This window comes from Astyanax mexicanus, chromosome 13 (assembly GCF_023375975.1).
Source record: "Astyanax mexicanus isolate ESR-SI-001 chromosome 13, AstMex3_surface, whole genome shotgun sequence".
NCBI classification, from domain to species: Eukaryota; Metazoa; Chordata; class Actinopteri; order Characiformes; family Acestrorhamphidae; genus Astyanax; species Astyanax mexicanus.
Window position 1 is genome coordinate 23,167,498 of NC_064420.1, and position 27,794 is coordinate 23,195,291.

General features: G+C 37.2%; 2 protein-coding genes across 4 annotated transcripts in view; one reads left to right on the forward strand and one right to left on the reverse strand.

Moving 5' to 3' along the window:
* Positions 1-1,112: 1,112 nt before the first annotated feature.
* Positions 1,113-18,653, reverse strand: LOC103046014 (coiled-coil domain-containing protein 171). Of its 2 annotated transcripts, XM_049462897.1 has the most exons (24): positions 18,602-18,653; positions 17,873-18,043; positions 17,634-17,754; positions 16,381-16,555; positions 15,388-15,578; positions 15,100-15,246; positions 14,902-14,994; positions 14,513-14,673; positions 12,523-12,703; positions 12,206-12,317; positions 11,999-12,072; positions 11,655-11,744; positions 10,394-10,594; positions 10,090-10,257; positions 9,810-9,965; positions 8,807-9,413; positions 8,488-8,678; positions 6,236-6,388; positions 5,416-5,601; positions 4,924-5,069; positions 4,335-4,389; positions 3,637-3,768; positions 2,371-2,523; positions 1,113-1,466 (listed from the first exon to the last, which is right to left on the reverse strand). In XM_049462897.1, the coding sequence occupies exons 2-24, from the start codon at positions 18,019-18,021 to the stop codon at positions 1,266-1,268; spliced, it is 3,843 nt and encodes a 1,280-aa protein (XP_049318854.1). In that variant the 5' UTR covers positions 18,022-18,043; positions 18,602-18,653; the 3' UTR covers positions 1,113-1,265. The 2 variants fall into 2 exon arrangements, with proteins under 2 accessions (XP_049318854.1, XP_022517838.2); XM_022662117.2 differs by lacking the exon at positions 2,371-2,523.
* Positions 18,654-21,517: 2,864 nt separating this feature from the next.
* The window catches only part of LOC103038098 (ribonuclease inhibitor-like), a 316,182-nt gene continuing 309,905 nt past the window's right edge, over positions 21,518-27,794 (forward strand). The window contains exon 1 of one of the 2 annotated variants that reach the window (XM_049463187.1): positions 21,518-21,721. The gene's annotated coding sequence lies outside the window, so the exon portion shown is untranslated. The remainder of the gene's footprint in view (positions 21,722-27,794) is intronic. The other variant, XM_049463188.1, reaches the window with a different exon arrangement.

Here is a 27,794-nt window from a genome sequence, read left to right on the forward strand (position 1 = left end):
TTATATTCCTGCAGCCACACATCAAATTAAACCAGACTACAGATTAGAAACAGCTCTCTTTTCAGAAAGACTTTGCATTAAGAATTTACCATACTCTTATTTTCTACCCCACACAAACAAAACTGCTGAGTGGGAATAAAAGTCACAGCCAGGCCAGTCAAATCAGAGCTAAATGCCACAAAACTCTCACTACATACATTAGGAAGAAATGAGAGGACAGATAAAGTGTCCCAATTACTGTCTAAGGATGCAGAGACAGATGGAGATGACACTAATTATCTGAAAGGGAGATGGGTAGTGACACAGAGTGAAAAATGTAGAATTAGTTTGACAGTTTTAGATGCAAATGAAATGTATAATGCAGAAACCTTGGTTTCTCAGTATTTTGCCATTTGCTGAGAAACGCTACATTCATGGGTAAACAACACATATTTAAAGGGCTCAGCAATTTAAACTTTTTCTGCATAAATAATTAAGTAAAGAAACTGCTCAGGGTGCTTTTATATCTACTTTGATTTGTCCAGACCTTCTATATTTTAAATGCATAGCAGGTGAGATGCCACAAACTACAGTCTGGACCAAAGGACAAAAAGATGGTAAGCCCGAAAGAGGTTGTCTCCGTCTAAATTAAGTACAATATGATTTGGTTTGTCTGCAGTGAGAAGTCACTGTTTTTTAAATAGTTTTGATTTTATGAGAAACCAAAACTAACCAGTTCAAATGTATGCGATGTAACAAAAACATGGTTTGGAAATAACTCAAAGTATTACACTAATTGATTGTGAATACACTGCTGATGCCTGAGGCACAGTTTTACCATCGTTTTGCAAAGCTTTTGGGTCTAAACATGCTCTAAAATCATTTTCCATAGAGGGAAAGATTCTTTCTGATATTTATTACTTGTTTACCATCATCAGCAATGCACATATAACTCTGAAGACACATGCAGGATCACTGATGGATTTGGATCTTAAGCTAAATTTATATTTGCGTTGTGGTCTTGGGAAAGCCTGGTTCCATTCACCATCTGAGTCTGCATTATTTTTAAATGTAGGGAAAGTTATTAGTTGGGTTGTTTCTGCATACTAAGAACATTCACAATTTACTGTCTCTCATGATTCCGTTCTGTTTATTTTCAAAACTCACCCACAGGATTTTCTTACAGTAGTTAGAATTGCAAATATGTAGAAAACACATCTCATGTTGGCTTTACAAAACACAAAAACTGCTCTAAATATTCTAAATCATATGTGGTTCTAGGTTTCTCATTTCACAGCACCTTTGAGGCTTTTAGAGTTTTTGGAGCCTTTTTTCACAGCTTTGCTTTTTTTCAGCGGAAGCAACACAGAAGGACGCATGTTTCCAGGCACTTCTTTCAGTGTGACTCCAACATCTAAAAGCAGGGGTGTCCCAGTATCCACTTCTGCTTCAAAACGTGGAACCGCATGGTCATCAGAGTCAATCACCTGACAAAAAGATTCAGCAAAATAATTACATTATGACAGCATTTGGTGAATTGTTTACACACGTTTTTGGTTGAAAAACACTAACCTGTGGAATGAAAAGATGAACATCAGGTAACACAAAATACAAAGCAATATGAGTTATAAAACATGTTTCGCAGGTGTTCATAATGTTGTGTGTTTCTTTGTATATACAGTATTTTACAGATGCTTTAACCCGAGGTTCAGCCAATTAGATTTTAGGAAGGAACTAATAATAACTGTTAGGCTGAACAAACAGCTGTATTAAAGTATGGCCTTTCCCACCTACTGTAGGACCAAATGTTTCTAAATCCTTGTACCATTCTGTGCATTCTGTATGGATCCGTCAGACCAGTTACAGTTTTCTTTTCCATTTGGAGTGTTGCTAAATCTGGTCCACAGCGTACACAGCATTTTGTTGTTATAACCGGATGTGCTCACACTACTGCCCTGATTTCACAGAGTGAGCAAGTTAGCATGCTAACTTAAAAAACTGAGCATACTAACTAACTATTTTTCTTTCATTTTATAATGTGCAAAGCAGCACAGTGTACACTCCTGTACTGGAAATATCTTGCAGCACAAAGGTGACCAGTGTAAGAGCCAATCAATAAATCCCTGCATCATTACAGTAAGCTTTTCCACCATTCAGTTCTGTGGCCTCAATTACGGTTAGATAATTTTTCTGGGAAAACTGAGTTCAGCCTGGTTTGTAGACATACTGGTGTGCTGAAACTATGTCAGTGGGGAAAAGCCACCAGAATGGTTACCCTACTCACTCAGAACTATTCCGCCCTACAGTGGAAAAGTGGCCCATGAGTAATTTAACCCTTCAGACAGAGGGCTGATGATGTGATCAGTGCAGTAGTGTGAAATGTGGACTCACTGGTACGTAAATCTGGTTCTCTCTTAAGCAGGCATCCTGTAGCTCAGCCTTTAGTGCGGTGATGTGACTCTGATAAGAGGAAATCTCTCTCTCCAGAGATGCTACCTTGGAGCATGCCAACTGATATACTTCCGTAAAACTTTCCACAAGAGCCTAAATACATGTACAAACAAAATATTAGGGCACATACATACATATATAGCAAGAAAATCAGCACAACCTTCGTTTTCCAGTAAAAAATTGTTTTAAATTAGAGGTTTGCACTATGGCCAATTTTTTAATCAGTCCCACATACATCACAATGAATTCAATTTTATTCCAAAATAATAAAGCTTGTGAATATCAGGCCACTTATTTTTTAAGAAATTTCAGACTAATTATTTTTATTAAACACAAAGGAAAATAAAAATCTTTTTCAAATAGACTATGATTTGCTGCATAAATTGAACAATGCTAAAATATACTAGACTTTTTCTCAAATAATCAAAATTAAGCAGTATTGTGAATGACTGAGAAACTTGTTGTAGTCAATTGTACAAATATTTATCCATCTGTCAACTGACCAGCACATATTAACTTTCCAAACTCACACACTGAACTTTAATTATTCAATTTTGTCAGAGACATTTTCAGCATTTTAAACATAAATAAAAAAATCTTTGTAGAATATGCATGATTAAAAATACTCAATATTTTAAAATTTGACATTTAATTGACAAAAACGTGAATAAAATGTTTTTTAAATAACTATCGAATAAATGATTAAATGTGACTAAAATTAATGTACATTTTAGTCAAAAAATGAAGACTAAAACTAAATCAAAATCATCTGTCAAAATTAACATTGCAGACAGCATAGCAAAGTAAACAGCCCCTATAAACATACACATACATACATAAAAAGATGACTGTCTACAGACACTGCACTGTAGTACAATAATGCACAATTTATGTGTTTTTCATAAGATTGGTTGCTCCGCAAATATACAGAATCTGTTTATTCATTTCTTATTAATTATTTAGCTGTTTTCCCTTTTGACTTTACATGGTAATTGTTTTGTAATTAATATCTTTTTATATGTTAATTTGTGAATTTCTTCTATATTTTGTTCTGCTCCCACATTCACTTGTAAAATTGCCTGCTCCCTTGTATGGCATTGAAATGTGCTAGACCAAGCCACAAGACCCATGTGGGAATACAGACTGTTTGCATCTAATCTCTTCATTAGAAAAAAAAATAATGAATGAAAATGTCACTTTACTTACCTGACAGGCAGCAATCTCATGACCTCCCATGTTCAGCTCTGGTCCTGAGACATCCAAGAGCATGCTGGGCATGTGTAGGTTGAAGTCCTCTCGAGAAGTTGAGGAACGTGAAAGAATTATGCGATCTTTCAGCTGAAATTATATGTATTATTTTGATAAAACAGTTCTATAAACAACAGAGAAATACACTGTCATGTTAAAAGTCCTTATAAAGCATTGTGCAAATTGATGATGAAGTTTTACCTCTGTGAACAGCTTGGGAAAGCCCACACTTGAATAAATTGTGAGTTATGTAGCAAGGTGATGCGTATTATCAGAGTTTAGCGAAGCTTTAAAGTGGGTGTCAGGTGGATGGCACATTCTATTTCTGAAGTCCAGAAGTGTGGGAATTTAGCATTCTTTAAACCACAGTGTCATGTGTTGTAATGTGTCGCAGAATGCATTACCACCCACAATGGACAGCTCAGTGGGTGGTAATGATTGTGCCCAGTAGAGTCTGTCTAGAATTGTCCATGCAAACAGAAAAGTGACTCTGTCAGAAATTAATTTCAATGCAGGAGACCCCAAACACATTTCTAACAGGTCAGTGCAGCATTCTTTAGCTTTCACAGGGAATTGCAAACTTCAAGGGACACAATACTAGTTCCTGTTTTATTACATGTGACTTTTCAGTGTATTTAGAGTTGTTAAGTCCTTACCTCTTTCAGACTGCTCTCTACAGACTTCATGTAGCTGGATAAAGAGTCTTTACTCCTAAAAAAACAAAGAGAGAATTTTAAAGCATTAAAGCCTGAAAGTAAATTTTTTTTTATTTATTTTCAGGAACAGTGCTGTGTATTGTTTTATAGCTGCTTGTTTGTACGTATGTTACTATGTAAATCTATGTAATTTTCTATTTCTAAACCTTTTAGCTTATTTTGCCTTTCTTCCATGTTAGGTTTTGTGTTTCTTTTTGTAGTGCATTGTATATGTAGGTTAAATTCATGTGTTTCAAATAGTAAAAAAGTAATAATAAAAAAAAAAAGATTTACTTTAAACTTACTCCTGTTTTGTTAAAAAGTGACAAATGGGTTTCTGCATGACTTAAACTACTGATATCTCTTTACTACTAATACTGCAATGCTTCCCTACAGGGACTAGATAAGCTGTGTGTGCGCACATTTGCACATCTGTGTCAGCAATGGGTGCTACTTAAAGTATCTAACTGTATTAATTAGAGAGGGGGTCCACAAACATTTGTTTATGTGATTGTGTGAGTGCATGTTTATGTATGTATTTATATATTACTTTGCTGCTGTACGTAGTGCATTCTCTGCACTGGTGATGCTCTGCTGTAGCTGTTGCTTCTCAAGCTGTGATTGGCTCAGTCGCTTCCCTAACAATCGCAGAGACTGCTCCTTTCTTTTAAGGTCTGCCTTCGTTTCTGACAGGCACTGAAACAGGCCGACAGATAGAGAGACAAACATTAGTGTAAGTCAAAGGAAGTATATTTTAAATAGACTAAGTGTTGTCCATTTTCATCCTTATCTAGGTCCAAGTTATTAACGTAACCACAGGTCTAGATATAGATTGATATTACTAGATATTAATAACACTATAAAACAGTAACTAAATAAATCAGCCTACTAAACTAAATAATAATGATACTCTACATCAAGAAATCAGGGACAAAATAACCTGATCAGGACATTCCTAACTACCTTAAATTTGAATTTTTACTGAATTTTCTGATGATGGAGTACACATAGACAAAATTGACCAATGTGTATGTGCGTGTACCTGCACAGCCTGTGCCAGGGTGCGGTCTTTCTCCAGCTGGTCTCCAGTGTGCAGCTCCATGGTGAGGCCCAGTTCCTGCAGCTGTGTGGCCTGCTGGTGCAGGAGAGCCTGAGCCTGCTGTTCCCTCTGCAGAGCAGAGCTCAGCTCTGTGCACACACTCTGGAACTGATCTACAGGAACGCATGCCTAAAGAACACACACACACTTATATATACACCCATACAATATAAACACAAACAAATAACCTCTCATATATTTACAGGGTTCATACATGTTTTAACCAATGCATTTCCATAATTTTTTTTTTTTTCGAATTTTCCATGCCTTCAAGGCAAATTTTCATGACCATCCTGACCAAATGTTCATAACCATCAGTGTAGACATGGTCAATAAAACCAAAAATCAACTAAAACTATAATCAAAATTGATTATAGTAGGCCTAAAATGAATCTGATAATATTGACACACAATCTTCAATAATAATATATGTGTCAGATCCTAAGAGCTATATTGTGTAGGGCTAAATTACTGAATTATGCTGACGCATTCGTTATATCAAAATAGATTTTCTCCATCGATAAACTAAAACAAAGATTTGTAGACCAAATTTCCATGACTTTTCCAAAACCTATCCAGGCCTGGAAATTGCTATTTTCAAAATAAAATGTCAAATTCCATGATTTTTCCAGGATTTTCATGACTGTACAAACCCTATATTTAAAAGCAAACAACTTTTTTCCTGAGCTGGCTCATATACTCAAAGGAGTATATATGTAATGCAGGAAGTTCAGGGTAGAGGAGGATGTGAGAAGGCGCTTACTGTGTGTGTGTTTTCTTTACGTTTGTTGCGTTCACTTGCTGTGCTACGTTTAAGGCGGGACAGCTCGAGCCTCAGCTCCCTCCGCTCTACTTCAGCAGAGTGTAGCCTCTGGGTGAACACTAGGAAGTGTTGCTGCAAAGAGGAGACCATGCCCTACACACACACAAACACACACAATGTAGACACAGTGTAGACACAGCGTAGACAAAGTGAGACACAAAGATCCAAACACACTCATCCTGTAAATTAAAACACAGACAAAACTGACGACTCTGGAAGTTTGTTAAATAATGTTAAATGTTTAAGTATAACAATGATAGATTTATCTGATCTGATAATGTTATTCTTCTTCCTCTTAGGAGATTAAAAATTTGCAATCATGCCAGTTCAACCAGCCATGCTTCAGAAATCCACATCTGCAATCAAAACCACATACTACTGCACTAAGTAAAATATGACAAATGTGCTACTAATGGTGATGTACCATTTAACACACTATTTAGCACTGGGAGTGTTCTTTGAAGAGTGCCTGGAGCTCTGCTCATGTGCATCACCTGCTGGTCAAATTGCATTAAGAAACCTGAAATCATTATAATATGCACCAATGCGGATTTTTTTTGCGTTTATCTAAACAAATTGGCCTAAAAGGCCTAATTCCAGGTATGAGCTAGGGGTATAAAGGTCCCAGCATTGAGCTGTGGATCACTGTGTTCTCTGGAATGATGGTTCTCCAATGATTTTGGGATGTTTTGGGGGGTTTGGGATGAGGAACAGTGGTCAATCTGACTTATTATCACCTATTACCTATTGTTTTTTTTTTGCTGAAACCAATCAAATTAGGGGCGGGCAATAGAGAAAAAAAATATTATATCACTATATTTAAAGACATTTTCATAATTGATTTATCACTGGTTTATTTAAAAATACTTTCTCTTACTAAATACAGTAATTTAATTCACAATTTTGCTGCTCATTAACAGGTCATTAAAAGAGACCTATGCACATGCAGGATTTTTATATTGTACTATTACATTAAAACCAAAAGGATGAAATAAAAATAAATAAATAATGTAAGAAATGTTTATATCACATTTTGCACACACGAACCTCACTTACTCAACAAACTAAACTTGCTAGATAATAATTCATTAAGAGACAAAGGCATACACATGCTTTACCTAAATGTCTCCAATATAAACAAAACATTAAGTATGTGCTTTTACTTCAGTGCTTCATTGCTCAGCATGTCTGGCATGCGATAGCATCTATAATCTCCGTAATAAAATGTGAAGATGGTCAGTGTTCTTAAAGCACAGATATTATTCATTATACCATCACCCCTAAATCAAATCATCACAGCAATGCTTTGAAAGCCTTTTCTAGGCACCAGTTGCTCCAACAAATACAGGATACTTAAATAACTCAGATTTTAGAGAAAATTATGAATGAACAGGCATGTACATCCTTTTTTAAAATTTATTCTTTTTACTTTCCTTTTGTTGTTTCGCATCTTTATTTCATTCAATTATTTTAAATAATCAAATATTTTTAACAGCTGGAATTTAAAAAACACTACCTGCATTCCAAAGTGTATACTGCCTCCTAGGTAAGCACTACTTCATTGAAGGCTCAAACTGATGAACCATTTGTATATAGTCAAGAAACACAGCCAGTGCTCAAAGAGACTATAAAGAGGCAAATTAAATATCATTTACAGAATCCACAATTCACTGCTTACATACATGTCAATGGGAAAAAAAGATAAAAGGCACCAGGAAAACTTGGCATGGTGTGAATGGTGGGAAAGGAAGCCTTTGGTTTAATTATTATTTTTTTGTATTATTTAAAATCTTTCCCATTTTATCCACAATTTTGCACAGCCAATTACCCAACCCACTCATTAGGCCTCCCCCTATCACTAGTAATGCCCCAACACACCAGGAGGGTGGAGACTAGCACATGCTTCCTCCGATACATGCCATCGCTTCTTTTCGAGCTGCAGAAGATGCACCATTGCCGAGTAGCCAGTGGGCTTGGAGGAAAGCGCAGCGTCTCGGTTCCGATACATCAGCTCACAGACGCCCTGTGCTGCAGACATCACCTCCTCGTTAACCTTGTTAAGACTGCTTCATCTGTGCTACCAGCAGGCTACTGAGAAGGACTTTTCATAGGATAGTTCTACCATCTCACTACCATCTCAACTTTAGAAAGTAGCTACTGTATACATCTATTTTGTGTGTGTGTGCATTTACCTGGCTGGTATCATTGTTCGATAGAGCACAGTGTTTCATGCGAAGCTTCTGAAGTCCACGAGCAAGTCGCTGCACCAACGACCCCACATATCCATAATGCCCCGAGCACCCTGAGTCTGTTTCAGACAGCAGTCTGTCCAGCAGTTTACTGAAGCTGATCTGAGCTGCATTCAACACACCTGAGCTGTGCACTAACACAGAAATAAACAGATATAAACATATTAAACCACTATTTACTTTTTCTCATACTGGTGGTCTTAAAAAACAACCAAAATAAAATATTTTATGCTTGTGTGTGCGTGTGTGTTTCATCAGTCACCTGTTTTGTCCAGCTCCTGCTGAACTCCTTGCATGCAGCTGTGTATGAGCACTGCAAGCTCAGACGAGGTGAGCATCTTCACCACTCTAAAGTTCCTCTCATCCTCCTCTTCTTCACCCTGTTGAGCTTTCTCTCTGAGCATAATCTCTCTCACACACAAACTGGGGGGCTCTCTAAATCCCCCAGTGACCCTAAAGAGTGTGTGCGAGTTCCGCCGAAGCTTCTGGAGGCGCAGAGTGGCCAGCACAGCAATCACACACCGCCGAAACACCCACACGCCCCCCCTCACCTTCACCTCTGCTTTGCCTGAGGTTTGCCCAGGGTCACTGAGCGCGTGCAGAAGAGCACCCACTTCTTTCTCCAGAGACTCTCCAACACACACTCGGTCCCACAGCAGTGTTTTCTGATGGGACAATACACACACTCTGCTGAACAGTTCACACACACACCCTGCGAGCAGAGCACAGGCTGCCAGCAGGGACGCATCATCACGGCGACACACACTCAAGAGGTCCTGCAGACGGGTGACTTCCTGTTCGAGGCCAGATCGAGCGCGTTCTGAAGCGCGGACTTTCTCCTCGCTCTTCTCTATCTGCCTTTTCAAATCCTGAATACAGAAAAAAGTTAAAATTATAATAAATTAAGATGAATTCTAATAATTTGAATATCCAGAAGAGTATGAATAACACTAATATACAGAAGCAACTTCATTAATATTGAGAATAAACCTTCAAATAATCATAGTATCCAGAAACAATAATGAATACACTTGATATTCGGAAAGAACTTAAACAATTTAAGAAGTGAATAAAAATATTTGAACTTTAGCATAATTGCTATGAGTGTATGTGTCTGTACTCTTGCCTGTAGTTTGCTAATTATTTGTCTGTGGGCGAGTGTGTGTGCACGTTAGTACTCGAGTCTGCAATCTATTGGTCATGTATGTGTGTGTACTTGTAATCTTGTCTGCAATTGTGTGTGTGTGTCTTTTTTTTTTTTTTACCTGTGCTCTAGTCTGCAGTTCATTAGTAATTTGCATGTGGTGTGTGTCCAGTTCTTTCCTCTGTTTGATCCAGCTCTCCTCCCTTTGCTTCAGCTGCTCACACACATTCGCCAATGACGTTGTCTTTCCTTCACACACACTCTCCAGACCAGCGATCTAACACACACACACATGCATGCAGACAAATGCAAAAACTTTAAGGGAGTACTATGAAGTGAAATTCTCTCACACCCACACACACATAAAATTCTTATCCATAAATACTTTTATCCTTCCTCACCCTCTGATTGGCTGAGCTAAGGTCAGAGGTAAGAGTATCCACATGCTCCTGCAGAACTGCACTTAGCTCCGCCCACGAAAAACTTCCCAGCATGCTCTGTGGCGGGGCCACAAGCACACAACCAGCAATAAGCTGCTGATACAAAGAGTGCAAGAAAGCCAGCTTCTCCTATCAACAGACACAGTTTGAAATCACAAACAGAAAAAGACAAGTGTTAATGCAACATCGTACACATTACCCACACACACACAAATTAGGTCTACGTACACTTTGTTTGAGTTCATGTGTGTGTTCTGAATCATACTTGCTGTTCTTTCTCGTGCTCCTGAGTAAGATTGTGCATCTGCATGCTGGTGTGTTTATGCTGCTCCCTCTCCTCCTCCCAGCGCTTTGTCACACTGCAGAGCTCCACCTGTGCTCGTTCTGCAGCAGCTGCAACTTCTGAGACACTCAGACGCAGACGCTCAACCTCCTCACCCAGACACATACACCGTGTCTCACACTCCTACACAGAAATGAGCTTTTCTTACACATCAGCACAATTATATGAAGTTTTACGTGGAAAAATAAAATCTACAATCAGAATTTTAAGAATCTGAGCCTCAAGCTACAGCCATCAAAAATCTGAGGACCTCAAAGACATATTTGCTTGACTTAATTAATGCATTTGGCTCCTTCTCTGGTTACAAAATAAACTGGGAAAAAAGCGAAATGATGCCCCTTGGTAAAAGATTGACATGCAGTTCTTTTCTAAAGTTCCATTGAAACTTGGGCATTGAGGTAACAGAAAAAAAGCTGAAATCCTGGGGCGCCTAATGGTCCAGCGGTCTAATGCGCTGCCACTATGAGCGGAAGTTTGCAGGTTTTCCATTAGCTGCCGGTGTTCAGAGGGAGCAAAATTGGCCTTGCTCCCTCCGGGTAGGTAGATGGAGCTCTCTCCCCATCACGCTTAAAGGTGGCGCCTGGCGGCACGAGGCGTCTGTGAGCTGATGAATCAGAACCTAGCCGCTGTGCTTTCCTCCGAGCCCGCTAGCTGCTCAGGCAAAGATTCATCAGCAGCAGCTCAAAAAAAGGAGATTGACGTCACACGTGTCGTAGGTGGCGTGTGCTTGTCCGCATCCTCCAAGGGTTGCAGGTGCCACTGGTGATGGGACGCACAAAGGGGTGGGACATTTGGATAACCAAATTGGGAGAAAATGGGGAAAAATCTAAAATAAGATTATTAAAAAAAAAAAAAAAAAAATCCTGAAATTCTAATTAAATTGAATTGGCAGCTGATTTTTTTTTACCTACTTCATATTGAAATTTTAATTGCGGATTTAATTTTTTTGCTTAAAACTTTTGACACTGATCACTGCGGTGCCTCTATCACATAAATGTAGTTTATCAGATTCTATAGAACACCTTCAAACTGAATATACAAACTCCACTAATTGCATGAAAAATGTTCCTGATTTTGATAAATCCGTAAAACTATAACTGATATATCAAACAGGCTCTAAAAAAATAAAATAAATAAATAAATAAATAAAAAAACACACCAGACCCCAAAACCACCCACTCACCTGAATGTTCTTCCTTTGTTCAGTGATGATCTTTTCCTTCTCTTTGTTCTCTATGGTCAGGGTCTCCACTACTTTTAGCAAATCCTTTAACTACATAAGACAGGCAGAAAAAGAAACACACACACTTATTAGCAGAGAGTCTGGAATCTGACTGTGGATTAGGCACTTGTCGCTATTTAGCTAGGGTTTGTAGGTCTGCGAGGGTAATTTTTTTTGTAAATGTGTATTGTGTGAATATGGGTATACAGTTTTTAGGGCAGTTTAATGCATTAGTGTGTGATATTGGGACTGCAATACAGCCCAGCATGTGAGTGATTAATTGTGTGTTTGTGTGTGTTAGTCACCTCTGCATGATAGTGGTGAAGTGTTCTTTTAAGAATACCCATCAGGGCAGATGGGTTTTTCTTCTCTCCCTCACCTATTAAACACACATACAAAACATTCTTTTTTTTATAATCTTAAAATAATGCATCAGTCTGAATGCATTAAAACTCCACTATCAGCTCAGAAATGGCAATGGCAAACATAGAAATGTACACAAACTCACACACCTGTATTGTTGATTTGTGAAGCACCCAGGTAGCGGTAGTGCTGTAATAATTGCTGCATGTCTTTTATAAGGTCCTCATGTGCCTCCTCCACACATACCAGCTTGTTTTGAACCTACAGATTGTATAGAGTATAGAGTATAGGGTGTACACATTTATAGAGTGAATCACATGAAGTATTTTACATATATTTTAAATTAAAAAATAAGAAACAGTTGGGAAATTAAATGAGATCCCGCTGATAGTATAACTAGATATGAAAATGATAAACTGAAGCCCTCAGATGAGTACCAGAAAAAAAGCTGTGTGTGTGTGTGTACCAGGCTGATTGTATGCAAGTTCTCAGTATGAACTCTCTCCTGCTCCTGCAGTCTGACGAACAAATTTGCTGACTCTGCTTTTTCCTGCTCCAACTGTCCCATAAGCTCAGCTGAAGCAACCTTCTCTTTATCCAGCTGACCAATCAGATCCGCCTTAGTGCTCAGGTATTCCTTCTCCAGCCTACAAACAAAAATATATTTTAAAAAATCACTTTTAATATTATACAGGGAAAAAGGAGCTGGAAAAGAAATACAGCTGGTAAAAATGAAAATATATATGACATAGTCCTAATATATTATTATTATTATTATTATTATTATTATTATTATTATTATTATTATTATTATTATCAGCAGTAGTAGTAGTAGTAGTAGTATTACTACTATTATTATTGTTATTATTTTTCCAAAGCATGTGCACCGGATTGTAGAAGTTTTTAAAGTAAAATAACAACCTTAAAAAATATAATAGTTTTAGAGTATAACAGTTGACAGTACTTCTCAATTCTTACGTTTGTTGCTGTTGCTCTTCATTTTAGTATTATTTTTAACTATACAGGAATGATAAATGGTATTATTTGGTTGAACAAAAGCTTTGATATAGTTAAAGCTAGAAACAGCATATTAATAAAAATACATAAATAAGAAAGCTGCATTTTTAAGGTAAAGCTCTTGAGGTGCAAGCTAGTAAATACTTTCTGCAGATGTGCTAGATGCAGAACTGATCTATGACTGTAAAAACTATATTAACAAAATTATTGTGACATCTGCTGAAATTAAAGGCATCAAAAAGAGAGTTCATCCAGTTCTCTCTACAGGGAAGGTGTTCAAATAAAACTTGGATAATTGATGTGAGGATCTGATTATATTCAGCACAAATCGCCAACATTCTAGAGAACAAAATTCCACTGTTCCACAGCTTAATGCTGGGAGACTTTACACCCCTGTAGCCCATGTCTGACACTCAAAATTTTTAAAGCATTATTTTTAACAGATGTGTACAAATTGAGAAGTGAGAACTGACACACTGACAATGAGTACTGTTCAGTTACCCGGCACATCATATTGTGCCACACAGAATTTCATAATGCATTAAATGAAAACAAAGCCACTACCACACAAATTGCCATATATACAACTCTGGAAAAAAATAAGAGACTTGATTTGAAAAATGTATGAGTTTTTTTTATTTGACCAAATTGAAAACCTCTGGAATATAATCAAGATGAAGATGGATGATCACAAGCCATCAAACCAAACTAACTTGCTTGAATGTTTGCACCAGGAGTGGCATGAAGTTATCCAAAAGCAGTGTGCAAGACTGGTGGAGGAGAGCATGCCGAGATGCATGAAAACTGTGGGTTATTCCACCAAATATTGATTTCTAAACTCTTAAAACTTTATGAATATTAACTTGTTTTCTTTGCATTATTTGAGGTCTGAAGGCTCTGGATCATTTTTGTTATTTCAGCCACTTCTCATTTTCTGCAAATAAATGCTCTAAATGCCAATATTTTTATTTGGAATTTGGGAGAAATGTTGTCTGTAGTTTAAATAAACCAACTAAGTTCATTTTACTCAAACATATACCTATAAATAGCAAAATCAGAGAAACTGATTTACAGCGCTGTATATTTGATTTGTGACTTTTCACTTTTACATTAAATGCAAGAATTCCAACATTTTTGCTTACAGGAAAATCCCTTGTGGGTGATGGATGAGGAGCAGCTGATCAGTAAGCTGAAATGTTGCTTTATCTTATCTTTATATCAATATAAACCAATAATCGGTTATGACACTCATTTTATTTCTACAGGGACTAAGCAAGCTGTGTGAAAGCATTTGCACTGTGTGACTGACAGACAAGCAAATCAGCTCTCGACTTTATGGTGTGTGTATAAACATGGTTTTACTGTAAAGCATATTGTGCAGTGTGTGTATGTAAACTCATTGTTAGGACTGTGGTTTGTTTGTGTGTGGTCAGTCTTACTGCTGGAATTTGTGGTGTGCATCCTTGGCTCTGTCTCTCTCATGTGTGTATGCTTTTTCCACATCTCCAAACTTCTGTCTGAGCAGCTCCAGGTTGGACACCGCCTCAGCTTGACTACTCTTCTCCACACACAGAGCAGCTTCCAAGTCCCTGAGTCGCAGCTACACAGAAACACACACATAAACATGATAGTGGTTTATAATATACATTTATGTATAAAAAAGGGTCACTCAAAGCACAACAATATCATATTTTTTAAATACTTTTTACGGAATGTTATGAAATATTTTTTTTATATGTTGTTGATGTTTTATTTAATCTCAGTCAACACTCACAATGAAATGAGTAATGACGGCACAGTATGTTTCTAATTGATTGACACGCAATACCTGAATGATTTCAGAGTTAAACTTGGACTCCAGGTGAGAAGCCCTTTCTGACTCCACAGTCTCATCCAGAGTCTTGATTCTCTTCATGGCAGACTACACACATACACACACACACACACACATCAAGTAAGATGTAGACTGTGAGAATGAAGGTTTAATTACATATTTGCCTATTTAAAAAACATTTTTCTGCCTCACCTCTGCCTCTTTTCTCAGCATCTCCTCTCTGACTGCACTTTGCTTCAGCTCAGATTTCTTCGCTTTCAGTTCCTCTGTGTCCTTCTCCCTCTCTCTCTGCACTCTGTCCAGCTTGACCTTGAGCTCCTGTAGTGTCTCATTCTGCTCCTGTGAGACAGAGACAGCACGTATTAACACAGAACTTCAGAAATTGTTTCAGATCTAACACGAACACTTGATTTGACTGTCTAATGTAAACAATCACAACAATTACATTTGAAGAGGAATACATATGCACACACACAGTACCTGCAGCAGTTTCTCCAGTCTACTCTTCTCTGACTGCAGCAGGTCATTTTCGGCATTACTGCTGAGAAGCAACCGGTCTCTCTCGAGCAGCTCTGCCTGGTGGCTCTGCTGGTCCTCATCTCGAGCCTGTCTAGTGATCTCTAGAGCTTTCTCCAAATCATATACCCTCTGATTCAGCTCTGCACTGACAGCTATCCATAAACAAACATATAAACGCATACAAACACATCAGAAGATTCTTTCTGCTGAGATTAAGGGTATTAAATAAAAGTTCACACAGCTTTTGTTGGATTAACTGTATGTACTGTTCCGGGAAGAGTTTCTACCAGATTTTGAATCATTGACATGAGATTTTATTTTATGCAGCAAATAATAAACTTTTATTTTATTCACCACACCACCTCATCCTCAACTCATCCCAAAAATATTTGATGGTGCACCATCATTTAAGAGGACACAGGTCCACTGTGCCAGAGCTCAGTGCTGGGGGGCTATTCTGTGCCATATCTGTAATTAGACATGGTGCAAATAGGGTCACATTTATTTGCTTTAGTGAGTCCTAATCTATTGGCAATATTTTTATCGAGAGACAAGATAAGTCCACAAGCATCTGAACTTCCAGAATTTCCAGAAACAACAATTACAAAAAAAATTAACATGTCAGGGCCATGGCAACTCATTTAACACAGACATTCATTTAAAAACATATACAACATTACCATTACTAGTTTCTATAATTGTACCTTATATAAATCAGTGATGTAATTTATAAAATGTTTGGTATCAACAGTTTTTTTTTGTTTTTGATTGTTGCTTTACCTGTTCTATGTTTCATGTTCCGGCGAAGTGTGATAAATAATTTTAAGACTACGGTGATCTAATCTGACCAAATCACAGTCACAGTGTCATTCACTGTAACACACTTTCTTTCAGATTCTATCGCTTAAATACAAAATACATATAATATCACATATAATCATCACAAAAACTCACCCTTGTGCTGCTGGTTGTGTTTGAGGAGTTCAGTCAGTTTATCTTCATAGGAGGTGTTTTGTGCAGCAGCATCTCTCTTTGCTAAGGCCACCTCATACTCCAGCTCCTGCCTGTGGGCTTCTCCCCTTTCTAGCAGGGCACGTAAGCGAGCAAGCTGAGCCTCATATCCCGACACCTGCATGATCACCCAGTAAAATAACAACATCGCTACAGACAATGCACCTGATTCCTGAGTACAGTACCTATTGTACACACAAATATTATCATTTTAGATTATAAAATATAAAGTAGGTAAACAAATGATGCACAATGATATTGGAATTATATCTGTTTCAACCAATAATTGCTTTTTTTTTAGAGTCATTGGCATCACATGATATGGCCAAAATTTCAGGCTTATACTTGCTGACATAAGTATTGTATGCAGGAAAAGGACCAAGTAATGGGGGCTGCACTACTACAATTGGCCAATGTTGGCCATGCTACTTAAAAAAATTGCTGTTTTAAGTTATTTTATTAGTTTTAAAGTTACATACCGGGGTGTCAAGTCTCTGTGTAAGTTATAAACGTGTATATCGGGATTAGCATCAGCATCAGCAGATATATACGTGTAATATTGGATATCTGCGTTGGCCCAGAACTGCCAGGACTTACCTGAAATTATAATGTATTTAATGTATTTGTCTTATTTCTTAATCAAATAACTGCAATAAAACTTTGTTTTCAACTTCAAACCCTATCCTTGGCTGTTTGATCTTAATCCCCTCATTGACTAGAGTGTGTAGTGTCTAATTCAAATGACATCTACTGGGTGGCAACATCATCTGAAATCTACAGTGTATTTATCATATGTATTTATCTCATGCAACAAATGTTACATTCTACACTGCTAATTTTAATATTCATGTTTATTGACACAAACATGGCAATATGTTTTTTTTTGTTAAACAGAAACGCATGTTTTGCCATTTAGTTGTCTTTTACCTCCGTTGCATTTTCCCTGAGATCCTTGAATGCATCTTTACATAATACAAAACAAGGAAGAATTATTTTGCCACAGCCATCATAGTTGAGATGTGAAAAAACAACCATATTAACCATACTTACACACTAGTGAGCACACATGCCTGCACTAGTCAGGGAGTAGTGAGGTCTGAGGGCCTTGCTCAAGGGCCTTAGAGTGTCAGCTTATATAACAATAGTCTCTAAATATGCAGAATAATAAAGGACAAATAGATAAACTCAGAGCACACCTCCTTGTTGTATTTTGAGCCGAGATTGAGTTTGTCCTTCTCCAGCTGGTTAATCTTCCATCTCAACTCTTCCTCTCGCTCACTGCCACAGCGTTCTCCGAGGAGATGGCCTTCTCTCAGCCTTTAAAAAAAAAAAAAAGCTGTGGTTCAATTACTGCTCAGAAAGAAAACACTCAGAAGAGCCTAAAGCACATAAATATGCAGACAGCAAACAATGTAAACACAAACATCACACTGACTTGCTGTTAACAATTGATCCTGGACTAGATTCCTTGACAGGTTGAGGATGGGATGCTCTTAAAGCTGTTTTACACTGTCTGTTGTTCCTGTGTTTGGTCCGGTCACAAACAGTGCCTTCATCCCGAGCAGCTACTGGTCCAGTGGGCATGATATCATGTGAATTAATTCATCTGAAAAAACAGGAACATAATGTACTGTTATTGAGGAGGCTCACGTTTCATCAAGGGATGTTTAAACATCCACCAGCCTAAATAATTACATTAAAAATATCAAAATAATTAAATATGGAACAGGTAATGATATAAAATACACAAATCAGTGAATGTCACAGCATATCCAAGATTTCACCATTAAATGAGACTATAGTAGTATAGATAAAAACACAGTAACTTAACGTGTCTGATGTTAAACATAACCAGTTACTTAACTAGCAAGATAGCGATCTGCAGATCAGCACAGTAGTATCCAGTAGAAACACACACACACCGTGTTGCTAGAGAACTAAACATCTACACAGTCCGCTAACGTTAGCTCCGTAGGTAACAAACAAATAGAGATTTAGTTAGCGATCTGTCGTTTTATATTAATATTTTAAGCAGCATCGAACCGAACACACCAACCACATGGGGACACGTTTAGGAGACACGTTGTTATATTTGAATGATGAGGAATAAAGGCTAATAAAAGAGAAATAAATGTTCAGACTGAACAAAAGTTCGGTAGCTTACCGTTTAAATCTGACGCCGCCTGCACTTCCTAAACATTAGCGGAGCGTCACTTCCGGTTGCTGAAAAGGTGACGTCACGCCTTTTATTTGACTTAAATACCAAAATTTGATTTCTTTTTACTGGACTTTACATCACTATTAAAATTCTTTAGAATTACAAAGAATAAGAAATGTCTAAAAAATGTAAGAATTTATGATGAGCTTTCACTGGCCTGTTGTTAATATTTCTTTATCTTTAGGGTATTTTTGTTTGGGTGTTTTTTTCTTTTTCTTGTCTTCTTAGTGTTTATTTTAATGCTGTCTTCTATTGTTTTTTCTTTGTATTAACTTGAAACTTGAAAAGAATAATAAAGAAAGAAAATCTCTGGTTTTCTCAAGGAACAGCTGTTATTCAAAACTCTAAAGTTAATTACCCCTCTATGCACTCTGACTCGTCGCATGGGCAGACACCTGTTACACAGATTTACAATCAGCAATCAGAGCTTTAGCATTAAAGAGAAGGTGAGCTCAGCCAAATTTGGGCGGGTACACTTTAGCACCATCATCTGGACTTTCAGAAATGAGAATAGTTAAGAAATCTACTCTCACTATAAAACTGCGGCGGTACTGCGTATCAATACAGTATTAATGAGTACAGTAGTACAGTATTGCCTGTGGAGTGTTCTGTAGGATTGTAACAATAAAATAATATTTCAGTTATTTGGAAAATGTATTCCTTCTTTGTGTTCTATGCAGCATTTACAGTATTTTACTCTTTGTACAGTTGATTCTTTTCATGACTAGATTCATCATGCTAGGGGATATTCCATGCTGCTTGTTCAGGAAAACAGTGCTTGAGATGTGGATGAGGTGCTATGGTCAGATTGAAACAGATACAGCATAGTTTTTTTACTGTAAGTGTATACAGTAAATTATTTTGTTGTTTTGTATGTAGATCACTTTACATGAAACTGTGTGTTGGTTGGGATGTAAATTATCTCTGTGGGAAAAGAATATTGCAAACAATATTGCGAATATTGTGCATATCAGTGTTAAACCGGTTCATATAAATGTCTATGATGTCTATGTTCATATGATGGATTGTGTGTGCCATCTGAACACAAAACACCATTTTAAGAAGAGATTACATTGATTTGAAAGTAAAGTCTCATTTTGCTGGAGAATTCAGCGGGTTTGCCCATTGTGTGTGTTTTTTATTTGTTTGTAGAGTTCTGAGAGTATGAGGCATGCTTTCAGAAAATGTGTGTAAACAATCCAGAGAAACTGTAATAAATCTATACTTTTAAATATCATCATTTTTGCCATTATTATTATTATTATTATTATTATTATTATTATTATTATTATTATTATTATTATTATTATTATTATCATTATTATTATTATTATTGTTGTTGTTGTTGAAAAAAATTATTAAGTTTTCTTTTCTTTTTTGCCAATACATTAAACCAGGGGTCACAAACTTGTGGCCCGTGGGTCAATTACGGCCCTTAGAATGATATTTTGTGGCCCGCTCATTAAAATCTAATTTTAGTGTAAGTGCAAGAAAGACGCACCCTCTTCCTGTCCACTAGCACAACACATCCTCATTTTAATGGAGAGAGCCGCTGCATGCTGCAGTGCATGCTGCAGTGGATGCTGGCTGGGTTGCATTGCATTGAGCGCAGCCCCGCCCTCTGGCAAAAAAGCTCAGCAGAGCTCATGACTACATCTGTTGCTTCATTTGAATTCGAAAACATTACGGATATGCCCACACAGCGAGCAGAGAGATCTGGCATGGCAGAATACGTTTAAGAAAAGTGTAACGTACAGTGAGTCCTTGTCCTGATGTGGCCCAGCCTCACCAAGACTCTACTTTCAGCGGCCCCCAGATAAGATGAGTTTGAGGCCACTGCATTAAACAATACATATTTTTATCCACATTTTTTATCCAATTATTTTTCAGCCACATTTATTTATATTCTGATATTCCGTTACTCATTCTTTCTTTCTTCTTTACTCTGCATATTTCTGTTTGCAACTGCTTTATATTCCAGATTCGACCACAAGAGTGCAAACTGTAATACTGTCTGGTTGTTGCCAGTTCAATAAGTGACATCATTTATAAATCAACAAATTATTGCCCTGGAAAATATATTAGGGGGAAAATTGAACTAAAACTACAAAACACTACTGACATAGGCAATGAATAAATTAATAAATAAAGAATACCAGTACAAAAAATAATACATTATAAGCCATGTCTGAAAAGAAGAAAACAAAAATAGGACATATAAACTAAAGCACATAAGGGTTTTTTTTCTTTTTAGAAGAACTCTTAAACAGGAATAAGATCCAGCTGTTACCTGAAAATTAAAACTTTTTCGCTTTTTGAAAAAAAAAGAAGAAACCTTATCTCACTGTAATATATTTTAATATTTTATTACATGTTTATAAGAATCTGAAAGGACCTTGTTCTTATAAAAAAGAACCTGTTAAAAGCCTCTGCGTTTTAATGCCTTCTCTAAATAAAAATGAGGTTCCATTAACTTTTCAAGTTAATTAAGAACGTTTTTCCTTATCTTGTAAATTTAGTCCTACTTTTCTTCCATCTTTTTTTTTTTCGCTCTTAGTTTTAAAGGGCGTTGAACCCTAGTTGTAGTACTGAAAGTCCAGTCTTTATTGTTAAAGAAAGAGTTTCCTATATACAATAATATGCAGTGTGTATAGTTGGTTTGTGTAGTGTGTGTAGTGTGAGTGTGTGTGGTTGTATGTAGTGTGTGTGTGTGGGGGGAGTTTCTTTCGTTGTTTGGACAGAAGTGAAGAACTTTGGTTCTGAATTTTTTAAAAGTCAGTTTAACTGTTATTCTCCGCTTTTCCGTTAAGAACAGTGCTGTGATTGGTTAAGCGTTGCACAGGTCCCGCCCCTCACTGTCTCTTCAGCAAAACGAAAGTAAATTTCTTCTCAGAGCTTCTCGCAGCTTCGCCATTTTGTGAGGGAGAGACACGCAGCGGTTCTGTGTTTTTTATGGGCAAAAACAACAGCTTTTCTACAGATTCTTGCAGTTCTGAGAGAAATAAATTCACTCTCTGACTGTAGAAATTGGTCTTCTGCTGAGGCAGAGCCACACCACAGTGAGCGGTGAGTAAACATTACAAACATGATATTATTAATAACAGATCTGTAAAGCAGAAGTTAGATAAGAACAGCACTAATTAACTTATGAAGGACTGTTTTAAAGAAAAAACGGTTAGCGGGACAGCTGGGCGTTAGTTAGTTAAAGTGAAGTTAGTTATTCAGAAGCGAGGAAAGTAACAGAATGAAGATATTCCTCTTATAACGGTTTCGAGGAAGTATTCTATATGGGTGCGGTCACACACTCGAAAGCTATTTTTCCCCCAACCGTTTTCAGACCATGTTCTTTAGCTGTTTTCCCCAACAGTTTTCAGACCATGTTCTTTTTTGTCAGTGCAATTTAAATAACTAATCTAAACCTAAATTATACTCCCAGGCTGCGTCTGAAATTAATTCTGCTCACCCGGTAAAGCAGTACTCTCGTTCAGTACGCCAGTACACAGTATGCTCGCAACTTAGAGCACACTAACATTACATCCGCCATTTGACCTCTGACACTCTTGCACTTTTTCACCGCCAACATTTACAGAGCTTTACCCAAACTAATCTCCTCACTCTCCTCACAGTTCTTATTAATAAATACAACCCCAACCAGTCAAATTTAACATTTAAAATGAATTATGTTTTAAGTGAGTAATAAAATGAATTATATTTTACTCAAAGATGTTATATGTTAAATTATAAATATAAATATAGCTTATCCAGTTTTACAAAAATATGAATTGTGATTAATAAATCATTTTTGTTTATGCAACAAAAAATCTCTAAAACTTTCAGGGATTTTTTGAGACATGCCGAGGCTTTTTAGGCTGAGGCAATTTTTCCCCTTAATTTCTGCTTTATCGTTTCACCTCAGCAATCCCTTCCTTACCTAACTCTTTTCCAGCAAATGGTGCATCTGCAGTGTTATCACATTATCCTTATTGGTATACATTATCTTTCACTGACAGTGTTACACATAAAAGCCAACATATGTGCTTTATTAATGTATAAAATGAATATGCTACGTTTAATCAATAGAAATGGGAAGCTTTGAAAGATATTTTTCAACTAAATCTAAATACATAAAATTATTCTTTTTATCTTATTTTAAAGGACCAACAAGTAATAATACAATGATCAGGATGTATCATCAGCTATTATAGATTATGTAAATTCAACTTTATTGTCATTGCTCAGTACAGGTTCACTGCAACAAAATGCAGTTAGCATCTACCAGAAGTGCAAAATAGTAGCAATAGTGCAAGGGCAATGGGCAATAAATAGTTCTATAATATATATGTACATAATATATATACTATCTGTGTACAAAAAGTTATTAACAAAATAATGAAGTAAATAATAATGATAATGACTGATAGTAGATAGTTGATAGTCCATTGAGTGTAATATGAGTGTTAATGTTATCAGTGACATGGGGAATTCAGCAGAGTGGCGGGAATGAAGCTGGACCTGAACCGACTGGGTCTGGCCCAAATGCTCCTGTATCTCTTGTTCAGGACTGTGCAGTGCATCACAGTGTCTGTGTTTGTTTGTTATGACAAACACCGATAACTTCACCCTCGAGGTGGCCAGTACGGTACACAACAGCGAGCGATCTGTATTATATCATGGAAGCTAGCAAGCAGAGGTGGATCAGTTAAACCTTAGCTGCTACACAATCTAAAAAGCCTCGGCATGTCTCAATAAAGCTCAGTGACCAAAGAAGGCATTAACCAAAAGTAAATAAGGTGGTAAGGACTTAAAAAGAGCTTAAAAAGACTTTAAGACTGATGCAGAGCTGCTACTTTTCTCCTGAACAGGTAAGCTAACTGGCTAGCTAATTCAGTCAGGTAATTTGTCACAACCACAAGGTTAACATACTATGGACTGGTGTTTAAATTAATTTAAAACATTAAGTGTTCGAATTTATATCACTGGACTGTGTGCAGCTGGGATAACAAGATAACAAGAGGGTGCCTGAGAGAGATAGATAGGCTAACAAAGTTAGCTAAAAGGTTAGCTAAAGTGATCTGGACTATGCTGGCTAAAGCAGTCATGCTACAAACGCTAACGTGAGCTACAATAAATCACAATGGAGGAGCAGGCGTGTCACATCTATTTACTACCTCGGCAGTGATGAGTATTCCAAAAATATATGCTAGAAACTGAAAGTCAGTCTCTATATTGATCGATTTCTTACGTCCAAAACGATTAACGTTGAACATAACTCATAATGACTATTCCTAGCAACTATCTAGCTATTTAGCTGTTTATTATCTGTCTGTCGTGAAATATACAGTCAATATAATGCTAGATACAGGTTTAGGAAGAGTTTCGAATTTCTCCTCCTCCACTTTTCACTCTCGCTCGTCCTCTTCATGCTCTGCCCTCTCCTACCAGTCTAAACTGGCTTTGCTTGACAGGAATAAGGGCAGGTCATCACTGAGATCTGGATCAGGCTGCAACAAAACAAATATAGATGTATATGTTATCTGCTAAACTAAGCAGTATATAACTAGAACCTGTAAGGTAGTGACTCCAGCTCTGGGGTGTGTATTTTTGGAGCAGTGGGATTTTTCTGGTATAACAGGCTTGGCTTAGGCTAACGCAGCTAGCAGTGCATGAAACTAGGTTAGCTAACTACGGGGAAAGTTCACATTAGCCAGTTTATAATATGACTTGTCGTTGCTTGTTATGCTAGAAGTTACTGAACTCATCTTGCACTGAATTGTATCTAGATTCAGCCTCCTTATTCTTGCAACCCGAGTTAGCTTCGTGTCTGGGGAGGGGTGGGCAGGGCAGACAACTCTCTGTGGGTGTTTGAAATTGGACTGCTGTAGCTATTTCACTCACTCGCTCTCATTTCATACTGAATGTATCTTTAAAGAACATTTAAAGACTTTCCTGGCTATTTGCATATTACATTTTTACCACAACATACAAGAATGATAAGTTGTTGAAGAGGTTTTATTTCATTTTATTAGTTAGTTGTATGCTGTCTTGTCTATTTTCTTAAATTCTTAAATCCTCTTTCTTAAATTCAGTATAACAGGAAAGATTAACCGCTTCACAGATCACTGAGCAGCGTTTGTCCCGTGTTACTGAGAGCCGTTAGCTATCCAGCTGGCCACCAACATCAATAGTTTCAGGTTGAATGTTGGTCATGACGTCAGATGACAAAAAGTTTACGTCAGGAAAATGTATAATGCTGTTACTTGCCTGCAGGGCAACTAGAGTTCTTAAATTTATCAGCTCTTAATAATGAACATTCAGACCTAAAACTCACTACTTTAACCCAAACTAACCCTCATAAATTACTCATTTACAGCCCGATATCACAAACAAACAACACAGTTTTCACCAGTGTTAATTTTGTTGATGAATAATTTTCGTCATAGTTTTCATTAACAAACCTTTTTTCAAGATGAAAATGAGACGATAACTAAATGAAAACAGCATAAAATGTTGATGATGAAATTAACTGACATTTTCGTCAATTAATAAAAACGAGATGAAAATGTTTGTCAGGGAGGACATCCAATCAGAACTGATTTAGTTTTGTGAAAGGTAGGGACCAGTTAAGAACAGATCCAATCACTACTACTTTACCGTAGGTGGAGAGGCAGGACAAGCAGGGTAGTCAGCCAATCAGTACCTGTCTTTTTTGCAGTAGCGTGGTCAGACACAAAACCCGGGAGGACAGGCTCGCCTGTGATCTGTCATTACTTATGGGGCTCGACTGGAAGTTAACTCGACAGTGTCAGCAGGGAGAAAGAGAAGAGACGATATATTTCTCCTTTGACTTCGCGAAAAAAAAGACAGTGTATAAACCATGTGAGGGGACCATCTCCGGTAAAAACACAACAAATCTTTCAGCTTCTGCAGACAAGAGTCACACAGATCTCCATGCAAAGATCAGCGTTTTATGCTAATGTTATTTCATGAGCTGATGGTGTGTTTAACTCGACTTTGGATTAAAAGACACCACTGATGTTCTGTAGTTAATATTGCTGATACAGAACTCACTAATTAAGATCAGATCATCTGTTTAGTCCCACAGTGGGAAAACATGTAGCTAGTGCTGACAGCAGAAACAGGTCAGAAAGGAACTCAATAGAAAAAAAAGATGTAGCTTAGCGAACATTTAACAATAAAATATGTGAATCTATAACCCAAACGTCTGTGTAAAGTTCCTTACAGCACTTTCTCATAAGTTTCTCACTTTAACTCATGAAGTCTCTCAGTACATTCTAAGAGCATCTCTACAGAACAGTGTGTGAATGTGTATTTTTGAGCTCATTTATAGAATGTAGCAACGTGTGCTGGGTTAGTGCTGGAGATAAAACTACCCCATCTCGAATACTGCTTTTGCATACTGTACTCTTTATAAACATGTACATATAAGCTTTGTTAAAGATATGTCACACACTGATGTTTTCCCAGAGATAAGGGGGAGTACAAACACACATCCCCACCCACACACCCCAACCACCCCAGTGTTAAGTGCCAAGATGAAAACCATTGCTGGGCAAAAAGAACATAAAGACTCGTCTCAATTTTGCCCAAAAAAAACATCTTGATGATCCCCAAGACTTTCGAGAAAATATTCTGTGGACTGACAAGACATTTTGGAAGGACAATGATCTAAAACATACCAGCATGTCCACCTCTAAATGGCTGAAGTAAAACAAAGTAAAGCCATTGGAGTGGCCTAGTCCTGACCTGAATTTTACTGAGATGCAGTAGTATGATTTTAAAAAGGCAGTTCATGCTGGAAAACCCTCCAATGTGGTGGAATTACAATAATTCTAGAAGAGTGAGCTAATGACAACTCATTGCAAGTTACCAAAAATGCTTGATTGCAGTTGTTCCTGCTAAGGGTGGCACAACTTTTTTTTTTCTTTTTTTTAATACCCTGAGTATTCCAGTAACCCAGGGCGCTATCTGCTAGCAGTTTGTCCCATGTAGCTTGTTAGCACGGTAAACACGCAGACTACAGTATATGGATATTCCTGATCTGATCACGTGATCAAAAATGGGGTCTAAGCACATAAATTTCGAAGGATCCGAGTCGGGTGGAAAAGATCCGGATCAATGATGTATCAAGCGTGTGTAGCGTTATGTTGTTTTTCCACAATTCACTATCAGGGTTTGTATGTCATGAAAAACCTGGAGACTTTATGGAATTTGAAAAAAAGCAATTTCCAGGCTTGGATAAGTTTTGGAAAAATAAAAATACCCAGAAAGTTTTGGAAAAGTCATGGAAATTTGCTCTAAAATAGTTAATGTTTCTTTACTTTATTGACTAAGAAAAGTTATTGTGATTTAAAAAACAAAAAACAATTTAATGTTTGGGCAAATCAGTCACTTCACTTTGCATTAGCAGGCTGCCTGCAAATTCTTAAAAATGCTCATACTGAGAAATGGGCCAAAGACCTGTTATATGATGTCAATTTTTATCCTACCATAAGATGAAATTCTAACATAAGTAAAGTAAGTTACTCTTACTTTAGATTTCTTAATTTAGATCTTATACATGTTTGGTGTCTGTGCCACCTCAAATGATGTACTGCAGAATTACAGGTCCCCTTTTTTTGGTATTATATTTATAATGTTCTTGAAATGGAAAGCATTTCTGTGGATACATACATCCTTTTATTGTTTTTTTTTGTTAGTTGTATGCAGTTGTTATAATAATTAAATAATTGTTTTTAAATAATTTAGAAAATAATATTTTAAAAGGGTCCAAAAATTACTTTTAGTATGTTTGGTGGGTTTTAGGTTACTCTCATTTATAGTTAAATCTACAATTAGTGTCACGCCTACCACAGACTCTGTAGTTCCTTTCTCTGACTCTACCGTTCCCGTCTATGGACAATACCCGGTCCGGAACTACAACTCCCAGCATGCACCTGACAACACTCGTTTAGTTTTTAGTGATGGGCGGATGAAGGCTCACTGAAGCTTTTGAAGCTCCTTCCTTATTGTGCCGAAAAAGATTCGAGGCATTGAAGCCTCAGAAAGAGTGACATCTGGTGGCTGAAATAAATTCTTACAGCCTGCACTTTACCACGAAGCAAATGAATCCTGTGAGATT

Coding starts and splice junctions, on each gene's coding strand:
- LOC103046014 (XM_049462897.1), bottom strand. CDS start 18,021: ATGCCCACTGGACCAGTAGCTGCTCGGGATGAAGGCACTGTTTGTGAC. Junction 15,579..16,380: donor ACACAACCAGCAGCACAAGG/GTGAGTTTTTGT, acceptor GTTTATGGATAG/CTGTCAGTGCAGAGCTGAAT. Junction 6,389..8,487: donor CGAACAATGATACCAGCCAG/GTAAATGCACAC, acceptor GTGTGTGTGTAG/GGCATGGTCTCCTCTTTGCA.